The sequence below is a fragment of the Papilio xuthus genome, unplaced genomic scaffold (assembly GCF_000836235.2).
Source record: "Papilio xuthus unplaced genomic scaffold, Pxut_1.1 DF827597.1, whole genome shotgun sequence".
Classification (NCBI taxonomy): Eukaryota; Metazoa; Arthropoda; class Insecta; order Lepidoptera; family Papilionidae; genus Papilio; species Papilio xuthus.
In genome coordinates, this window is record NW_013531052.1 from 1,562,537 (window position 1) to 1,582,995 (window position 20,459).

A 20,459-nucleotide genomic window follows, 5' to 3' on the forward strand; every position below is an offset into this window, starting at 1 on the left:
TACACATTTGTGTTATTTTCGTTTTATAAGAATCTATTAAGATTTATTGCATAAAATATTTATCAGTAAAGATAAGTGCCATTTTTTTACTTTTTAAATGTTAGTTCCTACATCAATATTTATTTAGCATTGTAATTAAATTTTTTATCATCCTTTTAGAAAAATTTTATCTATACAATGTTGGCAACATTAAATTTGTAGGTAAAATATATTTTAAATAAAATAGTTTTAAAAGTGAGTTTTATTATTTATCAGCCACACATCCATGAAAACTTTAAAATGGATTTTATTTTAATCCATTGAACCATTTTTTTTAAAAAATATGTAGAAATCTAAGCAATATTGGTAAAAAAGTAATTCTTTTTTTAATAATATGGGTAAAAGAAAAACTCATTACATTAAAATGGTTTATTTTGCAAAATTGACAAATCTCACATGCAACACAAGTAACTCAGTTCACACGTATGAAACATCACAATCACATACAATTTACTACTTAAATAAATTATAATATCACTAAAGTCCATTATACAGTTTGTTAATCTTTGACTGCTTAAGTATTTTTCTCAGTGCTGAAACAAAAAGAACTTGATAAAGAACACAGATTTATATTTTTACTGTAGAACCTTATTACTAGCTGACGCCTGCAACTCCGTCCGCGCGGATTTAAAAAAAAGCAGCTGCTATGCAACTGTTCTGAAGATATATTATAGTTTTGACTATAATATATTTATGATATAGTAATATAGATGTGACAAAAAAATATTTTAGTTACTCATTACGATTCCACACATCTCTAATTGTAATTTATTTACGAACCTTCTTTATCTTCTTCAGAGAAGTCTTGTTTGGGGAACTCAATATCAAATGTGACATACAAGTTGCCGTGGAGGTTGTTATTTTCAAAGTTGGGCATGCCCTCTCCCTTCTTGCGTACCCGAGCCCCCGCCCATGTCACTTTGTCTCGGGAAACTGTCACTTTGTGGCCATCAAGATGTTCCAGCTCTAATGTGAAGCCAGTAAGGGCATCCTGTAAAATAAATGTTCAAATAATGCCAAATACTTAAGAAGGAATACAAGAGATTGATTCATTGAATAAGATTCCATTCCTTCTAAACACTAAAATAATCATACAATATTAATAACATTGACCATACTCACTAATTTTGAAGATAAGGTTTTATTATTACTACAATTTTTTTGTATAAAAGTTATCTTAATATAAAAATCAGCATTGAATATGTTAAAATAACTGTTTACCTGCAATGAAATTGTGACATTGGTGTACAAATCGTCACCTCGTCTAGTAAACTGATGATGCCTCTCTGTTTTAAATACAATCACCAAATCACCAGGGTCTCCGTCCATGTGTGGTTCACCCTCTCCTCTTAACCTAGTTTTGTAATTATCAGGCGCACCTACTTCAACCTAAAAAAAAATATTAATCGCAACATAGTACAAAAATAATTTAAAACCTTTACAAAAGATATTTGAACCCACTGTTATCTATACTTAATGTAACACACTGTAAAGTGATATTTTTGTTATATCTCTGTGTAAAATTTGTATTAACTCACTTCAATTTCCAACAGCCTTTCTTCATTTACCAGCTTTACATTGGGGCATTCATCACACACTGTTTGTTGCATCATTTGGAATCTTCCGGGCCCTAAATTCCTAGTCACCATTTCTTGCCTACAGTTACATTTGCGAGTACCAGATGCTGGTTTAATGACAGGTTTATTTCTTGTTATCTGTGAAAAAAGATTTACATTATTACATATTCATTTAGTTTCTTATTTTACATAACTAGATAAATTTTCACTCCTGTTTAGTACTGTGGTGAGATTTGCATTTCTTATTATCTTTATTACATCATAGGTATTGATTTTGGAAACACATTCAATACTCCCACTTTTATTTATTTACACAGAATAAGCAATAAAGAAATAACTATTCAAAGTAGATATAGATTTAAAAATACACTAAAGATTTCTAAATAATTACCTGTTATTTAAAAGACTAAATAATTATTGTTGTATAATTTGTGGCATTACTTACTTCTATAAAATTCCCATTATAGAGTTCCTCTAAAGACACAGTCAACTCCATGACAATGTCAGCACCACGAGGAGTCTCATGCTGCTGAGGCTCACCTCCGAAATGAAAGCCAAAGTCTCCGAAAAAGCTTGCAAATGGATCGTTGTTATTCATCATACCATCTTTCTTAAGACATTCCTCGCCGCACCTATCATACAATTCTCGCTTTTCAGGGTCCGAAAGAGCTTCATACGCCGCACCGAGGTCTTGAAACTTTTGTGATGCATCTGGATCATCCTGATTTTTGTCTGGATGTAAGGCTTTCGCAAGTTTTCTGTAAGCTTTCTTTATTTCATTGGTACTAGCTGAACGAGACACACCGAGTATTTGATAAAAATCACGGCCGGCTAATGTTAGCAAAATTGAAGATATTAGATAAATTAAACACACGTATGCTTTATTAATTAACATTTTGAATTGTCCTTCCCTAGTAACAGTTTAGAATAAAATTTGTTAACTTGAACTAATACGCCTGTTACACATTTTCATTTTTGACTTGACATGTAATATCATTTGACAAGTCTACTGAGACAATTCGTCTGGCTTTCATTGGGTAATTGCCTTCTAATAGAAAAAAGACATATTTCACAATCATAATGTTGTGTTTTTAGGCCATCACACCACGGCTTAAGGACTATATCTGGAACGATTACAGTAACCAATCAAATGCGGACTCGTACTTGTATAATGCTGCCATACTCAAAATTTCAAATATTTTAAATTTTAACTTTATTTTCACCAATGTAACTAGATAAATGGAATTTATGAAGTATAAAGATAAAAATAACGTTTGAGCGTATTTTAATTTGTAGCATAATGTATATCATTATATAAATTACACGCGGAGTCAAATGCAGGTACCCCTGGAAGCCTGCGCCGAGGTGCTGCAGCCACAACTCAAATGTTTAAAATAAAAAATGTCACGCTGTTACTAATGTCACTGTCATATCAAAAGCACAATTGCTGGCTCATGCTTATGATTATTCCAATTCATCGTGTCTGTGGTTTACTGCTTTTGTAATTGATATATGCTTTAAGTAATTGAATCTTAGTAAAACCCTTTCAACCAACACCATAAACTATGGCGTCTGTACTAATCCCTGAGGTACCAGCACCCGGATTCTCTTTTGAGAATTGTCAACGGTAAATTTTGACCAATTTTTATTTGATATTTAGAACAGTTTATAACTTAATATTAACCAAGGGATCTGTTTCAGCAATGCTTTCCTTGCTCAGAAAGGATTCCCTGCACCAAAAGCAACAAAAACCGGTACAACGATAGTAGGCATTATTTACGCGGACGGAGTAATTCTCGGAGCCGATACTAGAGCAACGGAGAACACTGTTGTTTCTGATAAAAATTGTCAAAAGATCCATTATTTGGCCTCTAACATGTATTGCTGTGGAGCGGGTACTGCAGCTGATACTGAAATGACCACCCAGACAGTAGCGTCGCAACTAGAATTGCAGCGTCTCCACACGGGCCGCACCGTACCAGTCGAAACCGCGTCGACACTTTTGAAGCGTATGCTGTTCCGCTACCAGGGCTACATTGGGGCTGCTCTTGTACTGGGTGGTGTTGACCGCACTGGGCCTCATATTTACTGTATCTACCCACATGGATCTGTTGATAAGCTTCCTTATGCAACTATGGGTAAAATATACTTTTAGATATAAATAGAAAATATATTATGTGGAAAATTAATTATTAGTGGTACAAATTCTGTTCTGTTTAGCAATAGTAAAATCCTTACATTTTCAAAAGTATATTTTCCGCTTTTAATTAACATGTTTTAATAAGTTTTTTTGACAGTATATCTTACATCTTTGTTTACAGGCTCTGGCTCCTTAGCAGCTATGGCAGTGTTTGAATCTGGATGGAAGCCCAACTTGTCTGAGGAAGAGGGTAAGAAGCTGGTCAGAGATGCAATTGCTGCCGGTATCTTCAATGACTTGGGTTCAGGATCTAATGTGGACTTGTGTGTTATTCGTAACTCTGGTCCAGCCCAGTACTTGAGAACATACGAAGAAGCTAATATCAAGGTAATTTATTGTTACCACACATAGAATCATTAGAATGCCAAACCACTATTTTTATTTTGATGTAAATAATCGGATAGGGAAGTCTCATGGATCATATTGTATATTAATACTCTGACAGTGCAAAAAAAAATGAGCTTATTATGGGCTACTATAATGTGCTTGTATACATCACCTACTTTTTAATTAAAATTGGTCCTGCTGTTTTTGGGTATTACCAAAAAATACATCATGTTTGCAATTTATTATGTGACTTATTCTAAATTAAATAATTATTTGCAGGGCAAGAAGCAGGGATCCTATAGGTATCCTATTGGCACTACTGCAGTGTTGAAACAACGTGTGATTCCATTAGAAGTCGAATCTGTTGCTGTGCACCCGGTGCAACCTATGGATGTGGAGCCTTCTCACAGCCGCCGTTAATTAACAATCTTCAATTATTTCTAATACATTTTTTGGAATACATATAGTTTTTTATTTATATAAGTAGTAAGTTATATACACATAAGATTTACTACAGCATAAGAGAAAAGGAAGTTAACACTAGACAATAATTTTTTTTAATGTTTATTAAAAATAATTAGGCTATTATATATAACAGGACAATAATAGAAAATTACTTCAAAAAATTTCATATAAATAAATAACAGCTTGACCATATCTTGCTTCATTGAACATTGATACATTCTGAAGCACATTGCTGATTTAAAACTGCAACTTTCTATGTCATAAAAAAGGCTTTAAACTCTTCACGCACTGCAACTCCTTCAGCACAATCCATGCTTGGTACTCTTTGTAGAGAAATCATGCCTTGATTTCTATCTCGCCAGGTTCCTAATGTGATTTCTCCACTGACTGGATTCATTTCGTCTAGAGATCCAGGTGGTGTATACAAATAGTGTGACTTTTCACTTTTCCTTAAAAAGTTGTGCAAATATACACAAGCTAGTGCAATTGTAGAAGCTTTTGGGGGGGAAACTAGAATAGATTGACGGAGTACTCGAAATCGTGCAGAAAGAATGCCAAAAGCATTTTCTACAACCACTCTACCCCTATTTAACCTGTAGTTGAACATCTTCTCTGGGTGGCCATTTATCTGATAATATGAATAAGGTTTTAATAAATGTTTGCTAAGTGCAAATGCATCATCACCAACTATAACATAAGGGGAAGGTTGGGTCCTACCTGGTAATGGTTTGGGCGGTGGCAAATTTAATGTATTATTTTGTAATGATCTGCATAAGTTAGTACTATTAAACACTTCACTGTCTGATATTTTACCTGGTGTTCCAACATCTACATATAGGAAATTATAATTAGCATCAACTAGACCTAAGAGCACAATGCTAAAATTTTTTCTATAATTAAGATAATCATTCCCATTCTTTGGTCTTATCATCTCTATATGCCTGCCATCTAGATGACCTATGCAGTGAGGTAAATTCCATTTTAACTTAAAATTTTGGGCAACATCCTCCCATCCCTCTGCAGTTGTTGGCATCTAGAACACAAAAAAAACACTTCTTAATTATTTTCATTCCATTCTAATAAAATTGTTGTACTCACACAAAAAAGAGGAAGAAATTATTGTTCTATAGTTTAAATCAATCATTTTTTGTACTTATCAATGGCCAGACATGTTATTTGACTGTTTAATTAACAAATCCAACAATAATTTATATATGTAAGTAAGAATAAAATATTGTTTTACTTACTTTGATATAGTCTGCTAGCACCTGAACAATAGCTTTACAAACCTCAGGTACAAATACACTTATTTTAGTTTTTGAGATTCTGCTTATTAACATCAAAGCTGTATATGTGTCTCCAGTTGCTAGATAACGTAGAGTCACTAACAACTGGTCCTTTGGTGAAATAGCCTGTCTAAAATTTGTGTCATGTTTTGTTATTTTTGGAGATACTTTTTGCAATAATATTTCCAAATCTTCTGGCGACATTCGTAAAGTATTTTTATAGCCGAGTGCATCTTGAATAACTAAATCATTGTAAAGAGAACTGCAAACACCATGGGTTTCCCTTTTCTTGAAAAAGTTACGCACCCATAATCTGGGTTTCCTTCTTTGTTGTATATAGGCAATACTGATACTTAAGAATAATAATTCTTCTTCGTCAGCTGAATCCATTTTATTATACTGTTTCGAGATAGTCCTGTCGAAAACATACAAAAGAACACTAATGATAAAACATCTTGCTTATAATAATAATGTCTTATTTTGTTTTGCGGTTACAAATTTTGTTTTGAGGGTCATCAGTTTGACAATTCATTTGACAATCCACTAGAGATGTTGAGTAGAATCGGTTATAAATCTTTTCGATTTTCGAAGATTATTGCATGAGCTAGCAATCGAAAATTTCGTGATTAATATTTTTGAATTACAATTTAAATTAGTTTCTCTCTTTTACAAGTTTATTCTTAAAAACTACGTAAAGAAATAAAATATTAAACCAAAAATTGAGGTAATACCAAAGAGTATATAAATGGTAATACAAAGAATTTTTTTGTCTTCTTTTTTTTTAGTATTTTTGCGATACTGAACTGGCGTAATGTGTATACTCTTTGATGTATACCAGGAGTTATGGCAGTTTTTTTGACATTATCAGTTCGTGAGGGCGGGCGGGCGCCTATAACTTTAGGGTTACCAGTAAGAAAATATTTCCTTATTGTAGCGATATTTGTGGTGAATTGAATGTTACGTTGTCTGAGTACAGGCTTTTCTGCTTTTTATTCCTTCTATGTATTTCTCCTAATTGATTATCTCACACGCACTTATTACACCAAATTCATCGATGCTTTTGATATCTTTAATGAGCATTATGATAGTTACGGGTAGGATCCATAATTATTTTAAAATAGCTGTATGATTCATGACATACAGCTTTTGTACCGATCGGCGACAGAGGGATTGGATTTCAAAAAGTATATTTGTAATGGTAGCATATATTATTTCTGTTATAAAAGTTTTGTACATAAACATTAATATTATGGACGGAATAAATGTATATATTAAAGCTCTCATTGTACAAATAAAGCTTACAGCTAAATGGAGCTGCATATTTTTATTAAAATTTATAAAATAAGTAGTTTGTTTAATGAAAGTAAGAACATTTTGTTCTAAAATCAACTTTTACAAATACTCAGACACAATGACTAAATTTAATATATGCCATAATTTGAGTATTAAAAAACGTTAGTTTATAAATAACGATGCTTATAAATTACTAAAAACTAAGAATATAAGTCAACCTCTCTTGTGCAGTATAAAGTCCCAAGTATCTTTCCATCTGAGATTCATAAGATCGTTTTCATTTAAATCTGTGTTGCCATAACTGAGAACACTAAATTTGATAAAAGTGAGCAAAACATATGCTAGCCAAACTGTTATGCCTATAATGAACACATTGTTTAATGCACGTGTTTTTTCTCTTAATTGTAACACAAAATATACATGATCTATTACATATGCTAGCAGTAATATCTTAAACATATAAGCAGGTAAATAGTGGTGTAAAAATAGCGTACGGTCCACAAAGAAATATGGAAGGTAATGCAGCCAGTACCCGAAGAAAAGAATGCACCCGGCGTTGTAAAATTGATGAGAAGATTGTAATGGCAAATCTTCGCACAAACGTCGCTGTCTTATAGCATATAGTGCCAGAAAAGCGCTGTATAGTAAAACCGACAATGTTCCCGCGTACCACGTCACGATGTTCCCGATCAGATGAATCTGCGCCTGTTAACAACAAGATACAATGAAGGAAAATCATGCTCCGATATTTTATATTTTTTCTTTCCATTCCACTGTAAAGCCTATAAGAATGTTATCAATAGTAGAAAATCTTACATTAGAATGCGGCGACAACCAGTAAGCAATGGATCTGGAGAGAACGGGCCATTCCGTGGGCTCGCTGGCGAACATGTGACCGCTGGGCGCGTCAGGCGCGTGTGCTATCATCTTGTACTGCAGCTCCATGAACTTAGCCCAAAACGACAGCTGCGTGACGGCCGTTGGAATCATTTCCGCCGATACTAGCTCCCGTTCCCGCTCGCGTCTGTCTTCCGCTGCAAAATGTAGGGTAGATGCTTATTATTTGTTAGAAACCAAATAGCATGGCATATTTGCATACTTAGCATACCACGCCTGTATACTACATATTGACATAGAAAGGCCATCAATCATCAGATCTTACCTTTTGTGTATCGATGTTCTTCAACATTCCATATAGTGTCCTGATGCGTCACAACTTTATCTGCGACGACTTCGTGCTGGTGGAAGCCCCATGAGGGTAGTTGTCTCCCGCTGAACCGTAGCGCCGAGCCTGAGTCCACGTGTATAAGTCGCACGAGGGACCTGATGCTGTCCCACGTCGCATCCTCGTTGTCTCGGTTCACAATCTCTACTCGCCACAGGTTCTGGGCTGACATTGACACATTGTAGTCAATGTAGCAAGACACCTCCTGTGCAAAAATAAAGGTATACATTTTAAAAGTAAATCATACTGTATCTTGCCAGTGCTGTAATAATCCTATAAAATCATAGTGTCATTGCCTGTGATTGTGGCGATACAGGTGCGGCGACGTCATGTGAGTTCAACGCACGACTGGTGATCCCATGCAGTAGTTGCACAACATCACCGTGCCGAATGGCGTCGGGAGGGTTAGTGACTGCCAGCGAGGCCTGGTCAGGTCGCTTTACTATCCACCAGTTATTGACATCTTTGAAACTGTAGCAGGTGACTTGCTGTTGATGTGAAGAGCCTCGGCCGTCGGTGTAGCGCACCGGATAGACATGAGCATGGGAGTGTAACCAACATGTTCGGCCATGAGAATGTCTGGTTAAGTAATAATATGTTGTAGTATAAATGTAGGCACATCATTAATTCATTAATTATAAAATAAAAACAAATGAGTTCTGTACCTTAAAGTTATTTGTGATCCATGTGAAACATGAAGAGGCTGTCCCCTTGTTATGCTAGCAAGTCCTCCTTGGAGAGAGGCTTGAAATGCACTTGTCATCACACTATCATGTGGCCCAGCCTTTGGTAGCATTGCCAAATGTGCATAAAATACACCTATGTATACAATGAGTGGTATTGTTACTAATACAAATGATCGCCAAATAATTGACAAGGCAATGCGGAATGTAGACTCAGTACTACTAATTCTTTGCCACATTTGTCTTCCAACTAAAAAAAGTGCTAAATAATATGTATAAATTCCTGAATATTTGATTCTGAAAAAAAGTGTCAAAACATGTAATATTTGAAACATTAAATAATATTATTTGAAGCAGGTGACAATTTCTATGAATGAATACTCACGAAAAACAACATCCTAGAGAAATAGCTCCAACACAAAGCCACAGTACAGATGAGGTGCCAGTCTTAGTAGTGCTTTTGATTACACAATAAATTCCACACAAACCAAACAACAGTAGTATGCTCTCCAACAACATAAACCTAGACTGTGTCAGAAAACAATTCTCTGAAAATTAGAGACAAAAAAAATTATAAGCTAATGTAAATCTCTAATAATTGTCTATAATATTGAAAAATTATACAGACCAAATAGAACTAAAAGTGCCGCAAGAATGGCTGTCCATTGATATGTTGAAATTTCTAACATCAATTGATAAGTAATGCCAACGAGCAGACTACCACTAATAGCTGGAACCATTCGTAATGCCCTGATAGGCACAGACTCCGTATAGGGTGACCCTATTCTATCAAAGGTGAAATTTCCATTGTAGCCTCCAAGCCGACCCGCCAAATATAACAATTGTTTACCAAGTGGTGGGTGTGCATCAAAAAAGAATATTCCCTTAGTATATAGTGATACATATCTGCCATAATGTAATTCATCAAATCTGAAATTTACAAAAACATATTACTTAGATCATTATTTCAACAATAATCTTTGGAAATATTTAAAAATTTAATAACCATGACAACATTTAAAGTTATGATTTTTCAAAGTCCTTTATACATTACGGGAAGACAAAAGAATTCGATCAAAGATTAATATAATAAAATTGAAACATACACAATGTAACGGGGCTCCTCTAAATTGTATGTACGAGTCCATAGTGCAAGTCCCAATAACAATAAAAACACAACATCTATTTCAAACTTTAAGTAAAAGCCTTTTGGGCTTTTTTGAGAGCTTTTGGAACTGGCTGCAGTAAATAATGAAGAGGATTCAATATCGTTTTCCGTAATTGTTCCATCGACCTGAATTGTACAAAAAACTGTTTATTATTGTTTCTACTCACGAAAAAAATTAATTGTTTTGCAAAATAACGCACAACTTCTCTACTTGCTAGTTCAGGTGATTCTTTTAAAAACTTTTCTCCTAGTTCGTTGACCTCAATAGATTTTTTTTTATCTTTACGTTTTCGTACACTTTTGTCTATATCCATTCCGCAGCTTCGATTTCCCTGCGTAATATACTATAACTTAAAATGAAACAAAAAGCTTAAATAGTGTCAACAAAATTAAAATAAGAGATTTGTAACATAACTGTACATTTGCATTTTACAACTTTCAAATTTTGGCGTTTGACAAGAAGCAAAGAGTATGCGTACTACATACGGACATTCAGCAGCGAATGGCGGTGATAGTGGCGCTAACTGATGACCATGACTGTTAGAAAATCTTACTAACATTATAAACTAGCTGTCGCCCGTGACCCCGTCCGCGCTTTATTAAATAAAAAAATAAAGTGACGCCGTCCGCGCTTCATTAAATAAAAAAATAAATAGTAGCCTATGTGTTCTTCCAGACTTTGTTCTATATGTATGCCAAATTTCATCGAGATCCGTTTAGCCGTTCTGGAAATACCTACAAACCAACATCCAGTCATCCAAACATTCGTATTAAAAATATTAGTAAGATAAGAATGTTTAGATAGATGGATTTTTGTTTGGTTGAAGGAAATTCGGCAAGGATGCAGAAAATAGTATGGAATAACACATAAGCTTACTAAGTTTACACTTAAGTTTTTTTTTAATTCCGCGCGGACAGCTAGATAACATATTATCATTTACTCGTTGAAATAATTTTTTGTGTCAACGCCACTTGTCATGTCAAGCGTGTCATAACAAAATTCATAATTTATTTTAATCAGAACTGTTAACCACCTTTTACAACCAAAAGATAATTAATATAAACTTATATGAGTTTATTTAATAATCGAAGTATGGTTCGGATTTTATTATAGATAAATAAGTTATTTAAAGTATAAAAACAGTTACTATAAAAGTCTTGTGTACAATTTAATTATTTAAAAAATGTCTAATCACAATAATAATCCTAAAAGTGATAAAGAGCCTTGCATGATATCTTGTCCTGTATGTAATCGAGAATTCCGAAATGAAGCTATTGAGAACCACGTTAACAAATGTTTGTTTTTATTAAATTCGCAAATGGAAAAAACATGTAAAAGGGATAATTCACATTTAAAAGAAAATCCGCTTACACCGAAACGATTAAAAATAGAAACAACTTTAAACAGCAAAGTAGGTTTATTACAATATTAACTTGTATGAAAAATCAATGATTTTGGAAGTAAAAAAATTAAAAATGTTAACAGGACGTTACAAATGAACCACATGGATCAACTTCTAAAAATTCTTGCAAAACGAAATCACAAGAAGGAATCCCACTAGCCGAACAATTGAGACCCCAACAGTTGGATGATATTGTTGGACAAATAGAGGCTTTTGGACCAGGGTCAATGTTGCGCTCTGTATTAGAACAGAAAAAAATTCCCAATATGATTTTATGGGGTCCACCAGGTTGTGGAAAGGTAACACATTATAATTTTAAGTAATGCTTATAATTTTTAAAATTAAAATAAGTCAAGAAATATATTTGGTTTCACAGTCCAAAAAATGGAAGCTTATGCAGCATTGAACAACTTAATAATCTAGTATTAAATGGATTTCAACGGTGCTTGATTTGCTTATATACTTCATCTCTATGCCATTGTTTATTTAGACAATGGTGTTTTCTTCTCTTTCTTATAGACACCAAAGCACATTTGAATGTCTAATTTATAATTAAATCTTTTCAGACATCAATAGCTAATGTCGTAGCACATATTTGTAAGGAAAGTAGCACTTTAAGATTTGTTAAACTATCTGCAACTATGGCAGGTGTAAATGATGTAAAAGAAGTGGTCAAAATTGCTAAAAATGAAGCACAGTACAAAAGACAGACAGTGCTTTTTGTGGATGAGATACATAGGTATAATTATCTGTATTATAATAAACATAGATAATACTTTTGAACACTGTAACTTAGTTAAGGTAGTTTAATTAGGACAAAATTTATTTTCTGTATGTTTTAGGTTCAACAAATTACAACAAGATAGTTTTTTAGCACATGTTGAGAATGGGACATTAATTTTAATTGGTGCAACAACAGAAAATCCATCATTCAGTTTAAATAATGCTCTTTTAAGTCGCTGCAGGGTTGTTGTTTTATCAAAACTAACTATTGATAATATTTTACAAATATTAATTAGGTCTGTAGTAAGAAATAAGTTGGCTGTACTTGTTGATGCAGAAGATATGAAAGAAGATTTAAATGAATCAAAGTATGTAATTAAAATATATGATGGGTATTATGTGTCAACAAAATAAAGAAAATATGATAATTTTTAGAGATATACCTGTAATTGAAAATAAATCACTACAATGGTTGGCAGAGGTTTGTGATGGTGATGCAAGAATTGCCCTTGGAGCCCTTGAACTTGCTATCACCGCTGCTAGAGCACAGATGAAAAATAGTAAGAATGTGTCACAAGTTATCACTTTAGGTGATCTGCAAAATGGGATAAAGGTAGATGGTGATGTAAAATGTTGTATAATAGATATAAGAATAGTAAAGAGTGCTGTAAAATACATAAATAACGAAAACTTTAAATCTGTTATAAAATAAAATTAATATTAAAATTGAAAAATATCAGTAGTATTTGTGAAAATTAAAAAAAAATTACTTTTTTGTGAGAACATTTGTTATTTTAGAGATCACATGTCCTGTATGATCGCCAAGGGGAAGAACATTATAATATAATATCTGCAATACACAAGTCTATTAGGGCAAGTGATGATAATGCAGCATTATATTGGACTACTCGAGCACTTCATAGCGGCGAGGATCCTCTCTATATAGCGCGACGATTAATTCGTATTGCTTGTGAAGATATTGGTAAATGTTTAGTAAATCACATATTTACAACCAAGATTCTTAAATGGTTTAAGTTAGTAGTGTAAGTGTACAATGTAATTGTATTATTTGCTTGGCTTCAAAAATGGTTTGTTTTAATTTTGTGTTTAACAGTTTGCAATTGGCATATTTTATAGTTACCACATTCCTCCTATATACTTTTTAAATTTTTACAGGCCTTAGAGACCAGAATGCAGTTGTTGAAGCTGTGGCTTGTCTTCAAGGATGTCAACATATTGGAATGCCGGAATGTGATGTTCTTTTAGTACAATGTGCTGTTAGTCTTGCCAGAGCGCCTAAAAGTCGAGAAGTGTATGAAGCGATGAAGAGATGTCAGGCATTTTTGAGTGATACAAAGGGTAGCTTACCAGCTGTTCCCTTACACTTACGGAATGCACCTACAAAACTGATGAAATCTCTAGGTTTATATTTTTTTATTAATATTGGATAAAATCCTTGATGATAATTGACATATGCAATTTTTTTAATTATATGTATTTTCTACTTCCAGGCTATGGCAAAGGCTACAATCTTTTGCATAAAAACGAATCTGGCTTGAATTATATGCCTGAAGCCATGGAAAGCGTGAACTTTTTTCAGGAATCTTGAATGAAAAATGAAAATCATTTCCCTTCCAAGCTGCAAGGAAATAAGATTAACAAGTATTGTTATATGTCTGAAACTGTGCTATTATAAGATTAAAGAAAATGCACTTTATAATGTCTTACCAATTAAAATATGTGATTTTTAATGGTAATACATGAAAATGAAATAATCCTAGTGTCAATATTTTATTTGGGATAATCTCATTTCACAATTTTAAGACATGGTATAAATTTACTATTTACAATACTTCACACGTTAACATTTCTAAATTACCTATAATATTGTACCTTTGTTAAAACAGATGGCGTTTACCAAAACTTCCGTTTTTATGAATATAAAAAATAAAATAACATTATTTTTACTTTACAACATTTACTACTTGCACATTGTGCACAATTACTCACAGGTCACCGTACAGTGCTACATCTTACGACATTACAAGTTGATCAATATCTTACATGTACACTGTAAATTTGCTTATCCATAAATTGCTAAAAGGTGTTGAAAAGATGATAAATGTAACAGCCTTTTATGTTTATGTACAAAATGACTAAATACTTTTCAAAGTATTTATCATTTAGGTATTATAATAAAAAGAAGTGAAAAATGTCATAAATTTAAACAACTATTACAATGTTGAAGAAATGTACATCAATGAATAAAGTGCAAAGACACTGAACTGGTGGAAGATTGATAACAAAAGATTGCACTTTTGCTAGGCTTATCCTATACAGTAAAACTAACTTAATTAAACTACAAGCAAATGTGAAAACTAATACAATAATTTTTATTAGAATCAGACTTCCAATTTGTATCCTTACCGATGAAGGAACATAATAAATTACAATAATGCTGATCAATTACTATCCGAAAATTGGCCTATATAAACTAATAGCACACAACATACTTGCAACATTACATCTGGTCATAGTTCATAAAATAAATAAGAGTTATGTAAACACATAAAAATACAGTATAAAGTGGAACGTTTTCAGATTTAACAAAATATAAATGAGTATAGCTAATGCTAAATACTAACTTAAAACACATATTCCGAAGTGGCCATGTCAATCGCCCAACGGAACTTATCACGCTGTGTTTTGTTGTAAATTTTTTCAATGGGAACACCATGTTTTTTGCACCTGCAAAATAAAAACCTGATAAATTTTAAATTCTATCACAGTTGTCATTAACTAGTAGAACATTACATGAACATTATTTGATTTCCATGTTGTTAATCTAAGTTGCAAAAATATTTAATCTAAAAGCTTACCAAGCTACTGAAATACGTGGATCGAGATAGTTCAATTTTGAGGTGCCCAGAGCAATAGTTTTATTTTCATCACGGTCAGTTTCTTGCAGCTCAAGCTTTTTAAGTTGCTCTTTCAGACGTTCAAGGGCAGTTTTCTTTTTATCAGCAGCAATTTTTTCTTTAACAGAGCCACGTTTTGCCGCCTTTGTAGCTTCTCTTAAATCCTCTTCTGCTTCATCTATCTGATCACGTTTTGCTTGTATTTTTTCTTTTAGAGCCTCCATTGACTTTGAATGACCTTTATAAAACAAAGTAATGAAACTAATGACATATAATATTTCGTAATAAAATGCTAATATTATCTTATTTTATACTAACAATTTGTTATTAATAATATCCTAATTTCAAACTATAAAGTACTAAAATATCCTTTGTTTTTTATAAGCACTGAAGTGGTGTCACTATAACACTGTGATAGCTTATATAAACTGAATCTAGTTAGTACACAATAAAATCTAAAAGAGATTATCTTGGATTTAGTGATATAAATACCTTTTGGCACAGCACGTTGATGGTTACATAGAACTGCAACTGCTCGATTCGCCCGATTGTACGCTAAGATCTTTTCAGGTATTGAGGCATTTGGATCAGTGAGCTCATCCAACTGCCTTTGCAATGTTATAGAAGCATTATAAGTACGGAAAACTTTTGCGGTCAATCCTGGCATCAGATCTTTCAAATGCTCATTTAATGTTTGGGTATTTAGTCGGTCAAACAAATCATCACTATCTCTTTTGTTTTCCATAAAGAGTTCGAGATTCTTAAACACTCTCTTCTCAACTGGTACTTCATTATAATATCTAATAGAATCTTTACCGAGAAAATCAAATACAACCACATACTCTTTGCCATCCTTTTCTTTATGTAACTGAATGTGTTCCACTCGCAAAGAACAACAACCTACTGTATCAGCTTGATCATCATCTTTTTCATTACCAGCTCTCAAGGCAAGTCTATCAATGAAGTACAGGGCCACTGCCCGCTGCCTCACTCGCATCTCTTTTGCCTTCCAGTCATTTTTATATGTTTCTCTTATCTTGTCTATACATTTGTGTAGCTTTCTAGCTGTTTCATATTTCTGCCAATCTTTTTCCCCTTTTAACTTTGAACTTGGATTTAACATGACATACTTTGTTTGGCCTTGAACATTTTCTGTCCAAGATGCTAACCAAGTAACTGTATTATCATGTCTAACTTCTTTCCATCTGTGTCCTGGTGGAGGTTTAGGGATTTTACTGTCTTTTGAGCAATTTATTAAGACATCTTCAGGCATAACACGTCTCTTCAACATGCCCATCTTGGGGTGTTCTCCACGACCTCTGAATAAGCCCGGAGGTTCAATTCTAAAGTTGCCTATTTTTTCTTTATGTCCATCTATTGTACAAAAGCCGTATTCTTTTTGTATTTCTTCATTTTTTGCCTTAATTGCAGCTTTCTCTTCTTTTGTACGGTTTCGATTCTTCTCAGACACGCTTAGAAAATATGCATGCATTTCTTTAAAATCACATTTATTGAGATCCTTGATTAACTTAGCTTCTTCATGTGTCATCATTTTACGCCAATCGGCAAAAAAGTTTGTATTGAATGTTGACTTTGTTGTATAATCGTGGTCTAACATTCGTGCATAAAATCCAGCAACCTCTTCAGCATCCTGGGATAACTTCACGACTTTGCCATCATAACGGAACTTAACATTTTCAGGCAATGGTTCGTAGTCGGGTGCAAATACAGGACCTTTGTGTTCCAGGAAATTCCACTTTGTTCCATCATCCTTTTTTTCTTCTTCCCACCTATCGAAAGAACATTACATTATTATATAAATCCAAAATTAAATAAAACATTTTACTCTATAAAATACATATACTTGAAAGTTTGAATAAAATTGACATTTATCAATGTTACACGGCTTTGCAACTTAGGACACGTAAAAGATCTTATTCTTAATAACCTTATACCCAAAGTGACAAACATCTTGTTACGAACATAACCTAAAACACGTGTCAAGATAAATTTGAAAATAAGCGCCATCTACTGACATCCTTATTTAACATAACGAAAATTGCTGCAATCATATTTTAAAAATATCGTAAATATATTTTTTGTTGACGATAAGTTTTCAAATTAAATTTAATCCGAGCAGACCCACAAATTACGTGGCAAGATAACCTATTGCAGTTGTCACTTTTGCCCCTAAACACATTATATATAGGTTGACCAAAATATAACTTTTTTATGTTTATACTTACTATATTGAATTGTTGAAGGGATAAATATTGTAAGCATGCAAGTCAAAATCCATACATGGCAGCATTTACATTACTATTGCAGAAATAATATAGTACATTCAATATTAACAATATACACATCTGGATGGCCTTCATTTAGAACAAGGAGTGGTATTTTTCTTCTTTAATAATATTTCGTGCAAGCTAATTTGGTATAGTTATATTTGTATGACAAATACCGTGATAATACAAGATGTGGCTAAAAGGTTTGTTTGGCTGGTGAAAGGCCATTCATTTTCATATGAAAAAACTTATTTGCAAAGAACATGTGGAAACCAAGATTTTTAATATTCTAAATAAATATTTACCATTTCCAAACTTCCTGTTCTTCTTCTTGATTTTTTTTTCGCTTGGTGGGACTAGGACCATCATTTGGTTCTGTTTTTACCTTAGTTGATTTTGACTTTTCTGGTTTCTTTTTCTTTTTTTTGGGAATCTCTTCTTCGTCATCATCATCATAAGTTGGTTCTAGAAAGTGTTATTACTAAATTAGTAAATTAATACAGCTACTGAGATATTGATACCCCTGAGGTATTTCAGCTCTTCATATGTGTCAGAGCAATAAGTAAAGAAATTACTAGTTAATTGAAAAAAATATATTTTCGTAATTTAATAAATGTATTGTAATATATGTATGTAAAAATATATTTATGTCTAATATGGAGATTTTCCTACAAGGATAAGGATTTGAAAAATCTTTTTTCAAGTGTCTTAAAATTATTATGCTTTGTTGGCAACTTATAGTACTCAACAATATACCAATACAAACCCTTTTTCACTTTTTTCTTTGATTTTTTTCGTTGCAGCAATGGAGTATCCTCTTCACTTTCACTAGCCAAACGCTTTTTTGCACCCATCCGTTCCAACTATTACAAAAAGCAAATAAATATTAATTAACAAAGTTTCTTGTCACTCTAAAACTAAAAATGGCAGTGGCTGTTAAATATTATTTTATGTTGTTTTACTTTGGCATAAAGTGAATGGTGCATTATCGGATAACATATAAAAAAGCAACTACTAAAATAAAATTAAAAGAAACAAAAGATATAAAAGACTTGGTTATGTGACAATTGCTGAGTATAAAAATATGTTTTTATTTAGATAGAAAAAACAATACCAGTGGGGTATCCTCCTCACTTTCCTCTTCATGTGGCAGCTCAGAAAGAGGTTCATCTTTAAACTGTGACATTGAATAGTCACAAGATGAAACAGTTGTGTTGCCTGCATTAAACCCATCTTCACTTTCTTCCTTTATCTCTCTTTTTAATTCAGGTTCATCTATCTATAAATACAAATTTTAAACTATAAAAAGTAATAAATACATTTAAGCATAAATAGTAATGGATAAACTTATTAAATCTAATTTGTGTGCTGTGCTTGAATGATAATAAAAATAGGTAGTAAATCTTTATTTACCTGCATTGGTTCATCTTTAAAAGATTCTTTATAGTCTAATTCCGATTTTATTTTCTCCTGATGATCAGAACTCCTCTCTTTATCTTTGGACCTATAAATAATCAAAATATGAGCCATCTATATGTGATACACAGAAAGTATAGTCAAAATAAAATACTACAATAAAAAGTCCTAAAAAAAATAGGCACCTATGTTTGTCTTTAGAACTTGAGTGTTTATCACTACGATGCTTATCACTTCGATGGTGGTCCCTGTCTCGTTCTTTAGATTTGTCCTTATCTTTTGAAGAGGAAGAACTTTTGTGTTCCCTATCTCTCTCCTTGTCCTTAGATGACGATTTTTTTTCTCCATCACTGCTGCTATGCTTATGTTTGTCATGATCACTCTTTTCTCTGTGTTTCTCTTTGTCACTTCGGTGTTTATCTTTGCTGCTACGATCTTTGTCTTTATCCGAACGATCTTTGCTTTTTTCACTGCGTTCTCTTTGGTCACCGCGATCTTTATCTTTACTAGATGATTTGTGAGAGCTGCTATGATTTTTACTACTTGAATGTTTGTCTTTATCTTTATCTCTATAAAAATAAGGTTAGTAAACGTTAAAGTCATATTGTAATTATAAATGTAGTTGAAAGTAGAATGAGAAAGTTCTAGAATATTCACCTGCTTGAACTGCTGCTGTGTTTGGATGAGCTTTTGTGGTCGCGGTCTTTGTCGCGGTGCTTGTCTTTGCTGGACGACTTGTGACTACTTTTATGCCTGTCAGAACTGCTGTATCCGTTGTGAACCCCGTTCACGTGTTCATTTTTATTGCCGTTTACCTTTCCCTGTGAAAAGATTAAATGCTATAACAACTAACCTATAAAAATATTTTTTTAAACTTTTAATTTTAGTTAGTTAATGTTTTTATAAAGGATAAAACACACTCATACAAAATGTTACAATAAAAAAATTGCCACCCAACCGACGCTTCTAAAGGACTAGAGAATTGTCGTTGACGCCATATTGGGACTTAGAAAATTTTCGCTTCGAATCACTACTGAACATCAGTAAACAAGAAAATTCAGTGATTGTTTAAAATTAGATGATGTATCAAATGAAAGTACAAACAAAATTTGGTTAATATGGATACTTACTGCTTCACAATCATTATCACTGGCTGGATTTTCAACACTCATTTTGCCTACGTATAATTTCCCTTGTGCGAGATTACATGAGGTCGCGGGCCGGTCGAGCGAACGCAAATTCTAAGTGCTGTAATGAGACGAATGCGCATGCGCTATCCGGGGTTATAGACAACTTCAGGTGAGTCGGTTCAATGTTCCCATTTGTACAAATTTCAGATCAATGGTAATGTTGCTCTAATGTAAAATAGCTTCAATCGATTTTGAGTTTTGAATGTATTATCATTCTAAACCTGTTCTTTGTAAATTTCACTTTATGACATATAAGTA

At 33.0% G+C, this 20,459-nt stretch overlaps 6 protein-coding genes across 9 annotated transcripts; 2 read left to right on the forward strand and 4 right to left on the reverse strand.

Annotated features, from left to right (window-relative positions):
• Positions 1–428: 428 nt before the first annotated feature.
• On the reverse strand, positions 429–2,552 carry shv (DnaJ heat shock protein family member shriveled). The gene is given in 5 exon segments (NM_001312788.1): positions 429–572; positions 820–1,030; positions 1,261–1,428; positions 1,578–1,754; positions 2,062–2,552. Coding segments are annotated over 5 exon segments (1,062 nt in total). The 5' UTR covers positions 2,512–2,552; the 3' UTR covers positions 429–516.
• Positions 2,553–3,091: 539 nt separating this feature from the next.
• Prosbeta2 (Proteasome beta2 subunit) lies at positions 3,092–4,575 on the forward strand. Its single transcript, NM_001312799.1, is given in 4 exon segments — positions 3,092–3,243; positions 3,318–3,754; positions 3,938–4,143; positions 4,423–4,575. Coding segments are annotated over 4 exon segments (846 nt in total). The 5' UTR covers positions 3,092–3,181; the 3' UTR covers positions 4,564–4,575.
• Positions 4,576–4,706: 131 nt separating this feature from the next.
• LOC106118124 (uncharacterized) lies at positions 4,707–6,479 on the reverse strand. 3 transcript variants are annotated; one of them, XM_013312681.1, is made up of 3 exons: positions 5,856–6,479; positions 5,422–5,641; positions 5,106–5,236 (listed from the first exon to the last, which is right to left on the reverse strand). In XM_013312681.1, the coding sequence occupies exons 1-3, from the start codon at positions 6,282–6,284 to the stop codon at positions 5,193–5,195; spliced, it is 693 nt and encodes a 230-aa protein (XP_013168135.1). In that variant the 5' UTR covers positions 6,285–6,479; the 3' UTR covers positions 5,106–5,192. The 3 variants fall into 3 exon arrangements, with proteins under 3 accessions (XP_013168133.1, XP_013168135.1, XP_013168134.1); XM_013312680.1 differs by having other exon boundaries at positions 5,326–5,641; XM_013312679.1 differs by having other exon boundaries at positions 4,707–5,641; positions 5,856–6,467.
• A 662-nt stretch (positions 6,480–7,141) lies between these two features.
• On the reverse strand, positions 7,142–10,812 carry rt (Protein O-mannosyltransferase rt). Its single transcript, XM_013313027.1, has 9 exons — positions 10,464–10,812; positions 10,202–10,389; positions 9,724–10,025; positions 9,481–9,643; positions 9,078–9,392; positions 8,709–8,991; positions 8,350–8,617; positions 8,004–8,221; positions 7,142–7,892 (listed from the first exon to the last, which is right to left on the reverse strand). Exons 1-9 carry the CDS (start codon positions 10,575–10,577, stop codon positions 7,401–7,403), a joined length of 2,343 nt encoding a protein of 780 aa, XP_013168481.1. The 5' UTR covers positions 10,578–10,812; the 3' UTR covers positions 7,142–7,400.
• Positions 10,813–11,303: 491 nt separating this feature from the next.
• Positions 11,304–14,075, forward strand: LOC106118210 (ATPase WRNIP1). Of its 2 annotated transcripts, XM_013312783.1 has the most exons (8): positions 11,306–11,675; positions 11,750–11,965; positions 12,233–12,405; positions 12,509–12,757; positions 12,825–13,002; positions 13,188–13,371; positions 13,566–13,811; positions 13,901–14,075. In XM_013312783.1, exons 1-8 carry the CDS (start codon positions 11,448–11,450, stop codon positions 13,996–13,998), a joined length of 1,572 nt encoding a protein of 523 aa, XP_013168237.1. In that variant the 5' UTR covers positions 11,306–11,447; the 3' UTR covers positions 13,999–14,075. The 2 variants fall into 2 exon arrangements, with proteins under 2 accessions (XP_013168238.1, XP_013168237.1); XM_013312784.1 differs by lacking the exon at positions 13,901–14,075 and having other exon boundaries at positions 11,304–11,675; positions 13,188–13,432; positions 13,566–13,652.
• A 91-nt stretch (positions 14,076–14,166) lies between these two features.
• Positions 14,167–20,273, reverse strand: Top1 (DNA topoisomerase 1). Its single transcript, XM_013312773.1, has 10 exons — positions 20,142–20,273; positions 19,669–19,832; positions 19,197–19,580; positions 19,009–19,099; positions 18,710–18,874; positions 18,362–18,458; positions 17,901–18,060; positions 15,800–17,097; positions 15,269–15,545; positions 14,167–15,137 (listed from the first exon to the last, which is right to left on the reverse strand). Exons 1-10 carry the CDS (start codon positions 20,181–20,183, stop codon positions 15,035–15,037), a joined length of 2,781 nt encoding a protein of 926 aa, XP_013168227.1. The 5' UTR covers positions 20,184–20,273; the 3' UTR covers positions 14,167–15,034.
• Between the last annotated feature and the right edge of the window lie 186 nt (positions 20,274–20,459).

What these genes read in the sequence shown, in the direction of transcription:
- LOC106118124 (XM_013312679.1), bottom strand. Translation starts at nt 6,284, where the DNA reads ATGGATTCAGCTGACGAAGAAGAATTATTATTCTTAAGTATCAGTATT. An exon ending in TGCTAGCAGACTATATCAAA is followed by an intron (nt 5,642 to 5,855) that starts GTAAGTAAAACA and finishes TTTGTGTTCTAG; the next exon opens with ATGCCAACAACTGCAGAGGG.
- LOC106118210 (XM_013312783.1), top strand. Translation starts at nt 11,448, where the DNA reads ATGTCTAATCACAATAATAATCCTAAAAGTGATAAAGAGCCTTGCATG. An exon ending in AAACAACTTTAAACAGCAAA is followed by an intron (nt 11,676 to 11,749) that starts GTAGGTTTATTA and finishes AAATGTTAACAG; the next exon opens with GACGTTACAAATGAACCACA. An exon ending in GTCCACCAGGTTGTGGAAAG is followed by an intron (nt 11,966 to 12,232) that starts GTAACACATTAT and finishes AAATCTTTTCAG; the next exon opens with ACATCAATAGCTAATGTCGT.
- Top1 (XM_013312773.1), bottom strand. Translation starts at nt 20,183, where the DNA reads ATGAGTGTTGAAAATCCAGCCAGTGATAATGATTGTGAAGCA. An exon ending in GAACAGGAAGTTTGGAAATG is followed by an intron (nt 17,098 to 17,900) that starts GTAAATATTTAT and finishes TTCTTTCGATAG; the next exon opens with GTGGGAAGAAGAAAAAAAGG. An exon ending in TCAACGTGCTGTGCCAAAAG is followed by an intron (nt 15,546 to 15,799) that starts GTATTTATATCA and finishes TGTTTTATAAAG; the next exon opens with GTCATTCAAAGTCAATGGAG.
- rt (XM_013313027.1), bottom strand. Translation starts at nt 10,577, where the DNA reads ATGGATATAGACAAAAGTGTACGAAAACGTAAAGATAAAAAAAAATCT. An exon ending in TCTCTAGGATGTTGTTTTTC is followed by an intron (nt 9,393 to 9,480) that starts GTGAGTATTCAT and finishes ACTTTTTTTCAG; the next exon opens with AATCAAATATTCAGGAATTT. An exon ending in AGAACATCGATACACAAAAG is followed by an intron (nt 8,222 to 8,349) that starts GTAAGATCTGAT and finishes TACATTTTGCAG; the next exon opens with CGGAAGACAGACGCGAGCGG.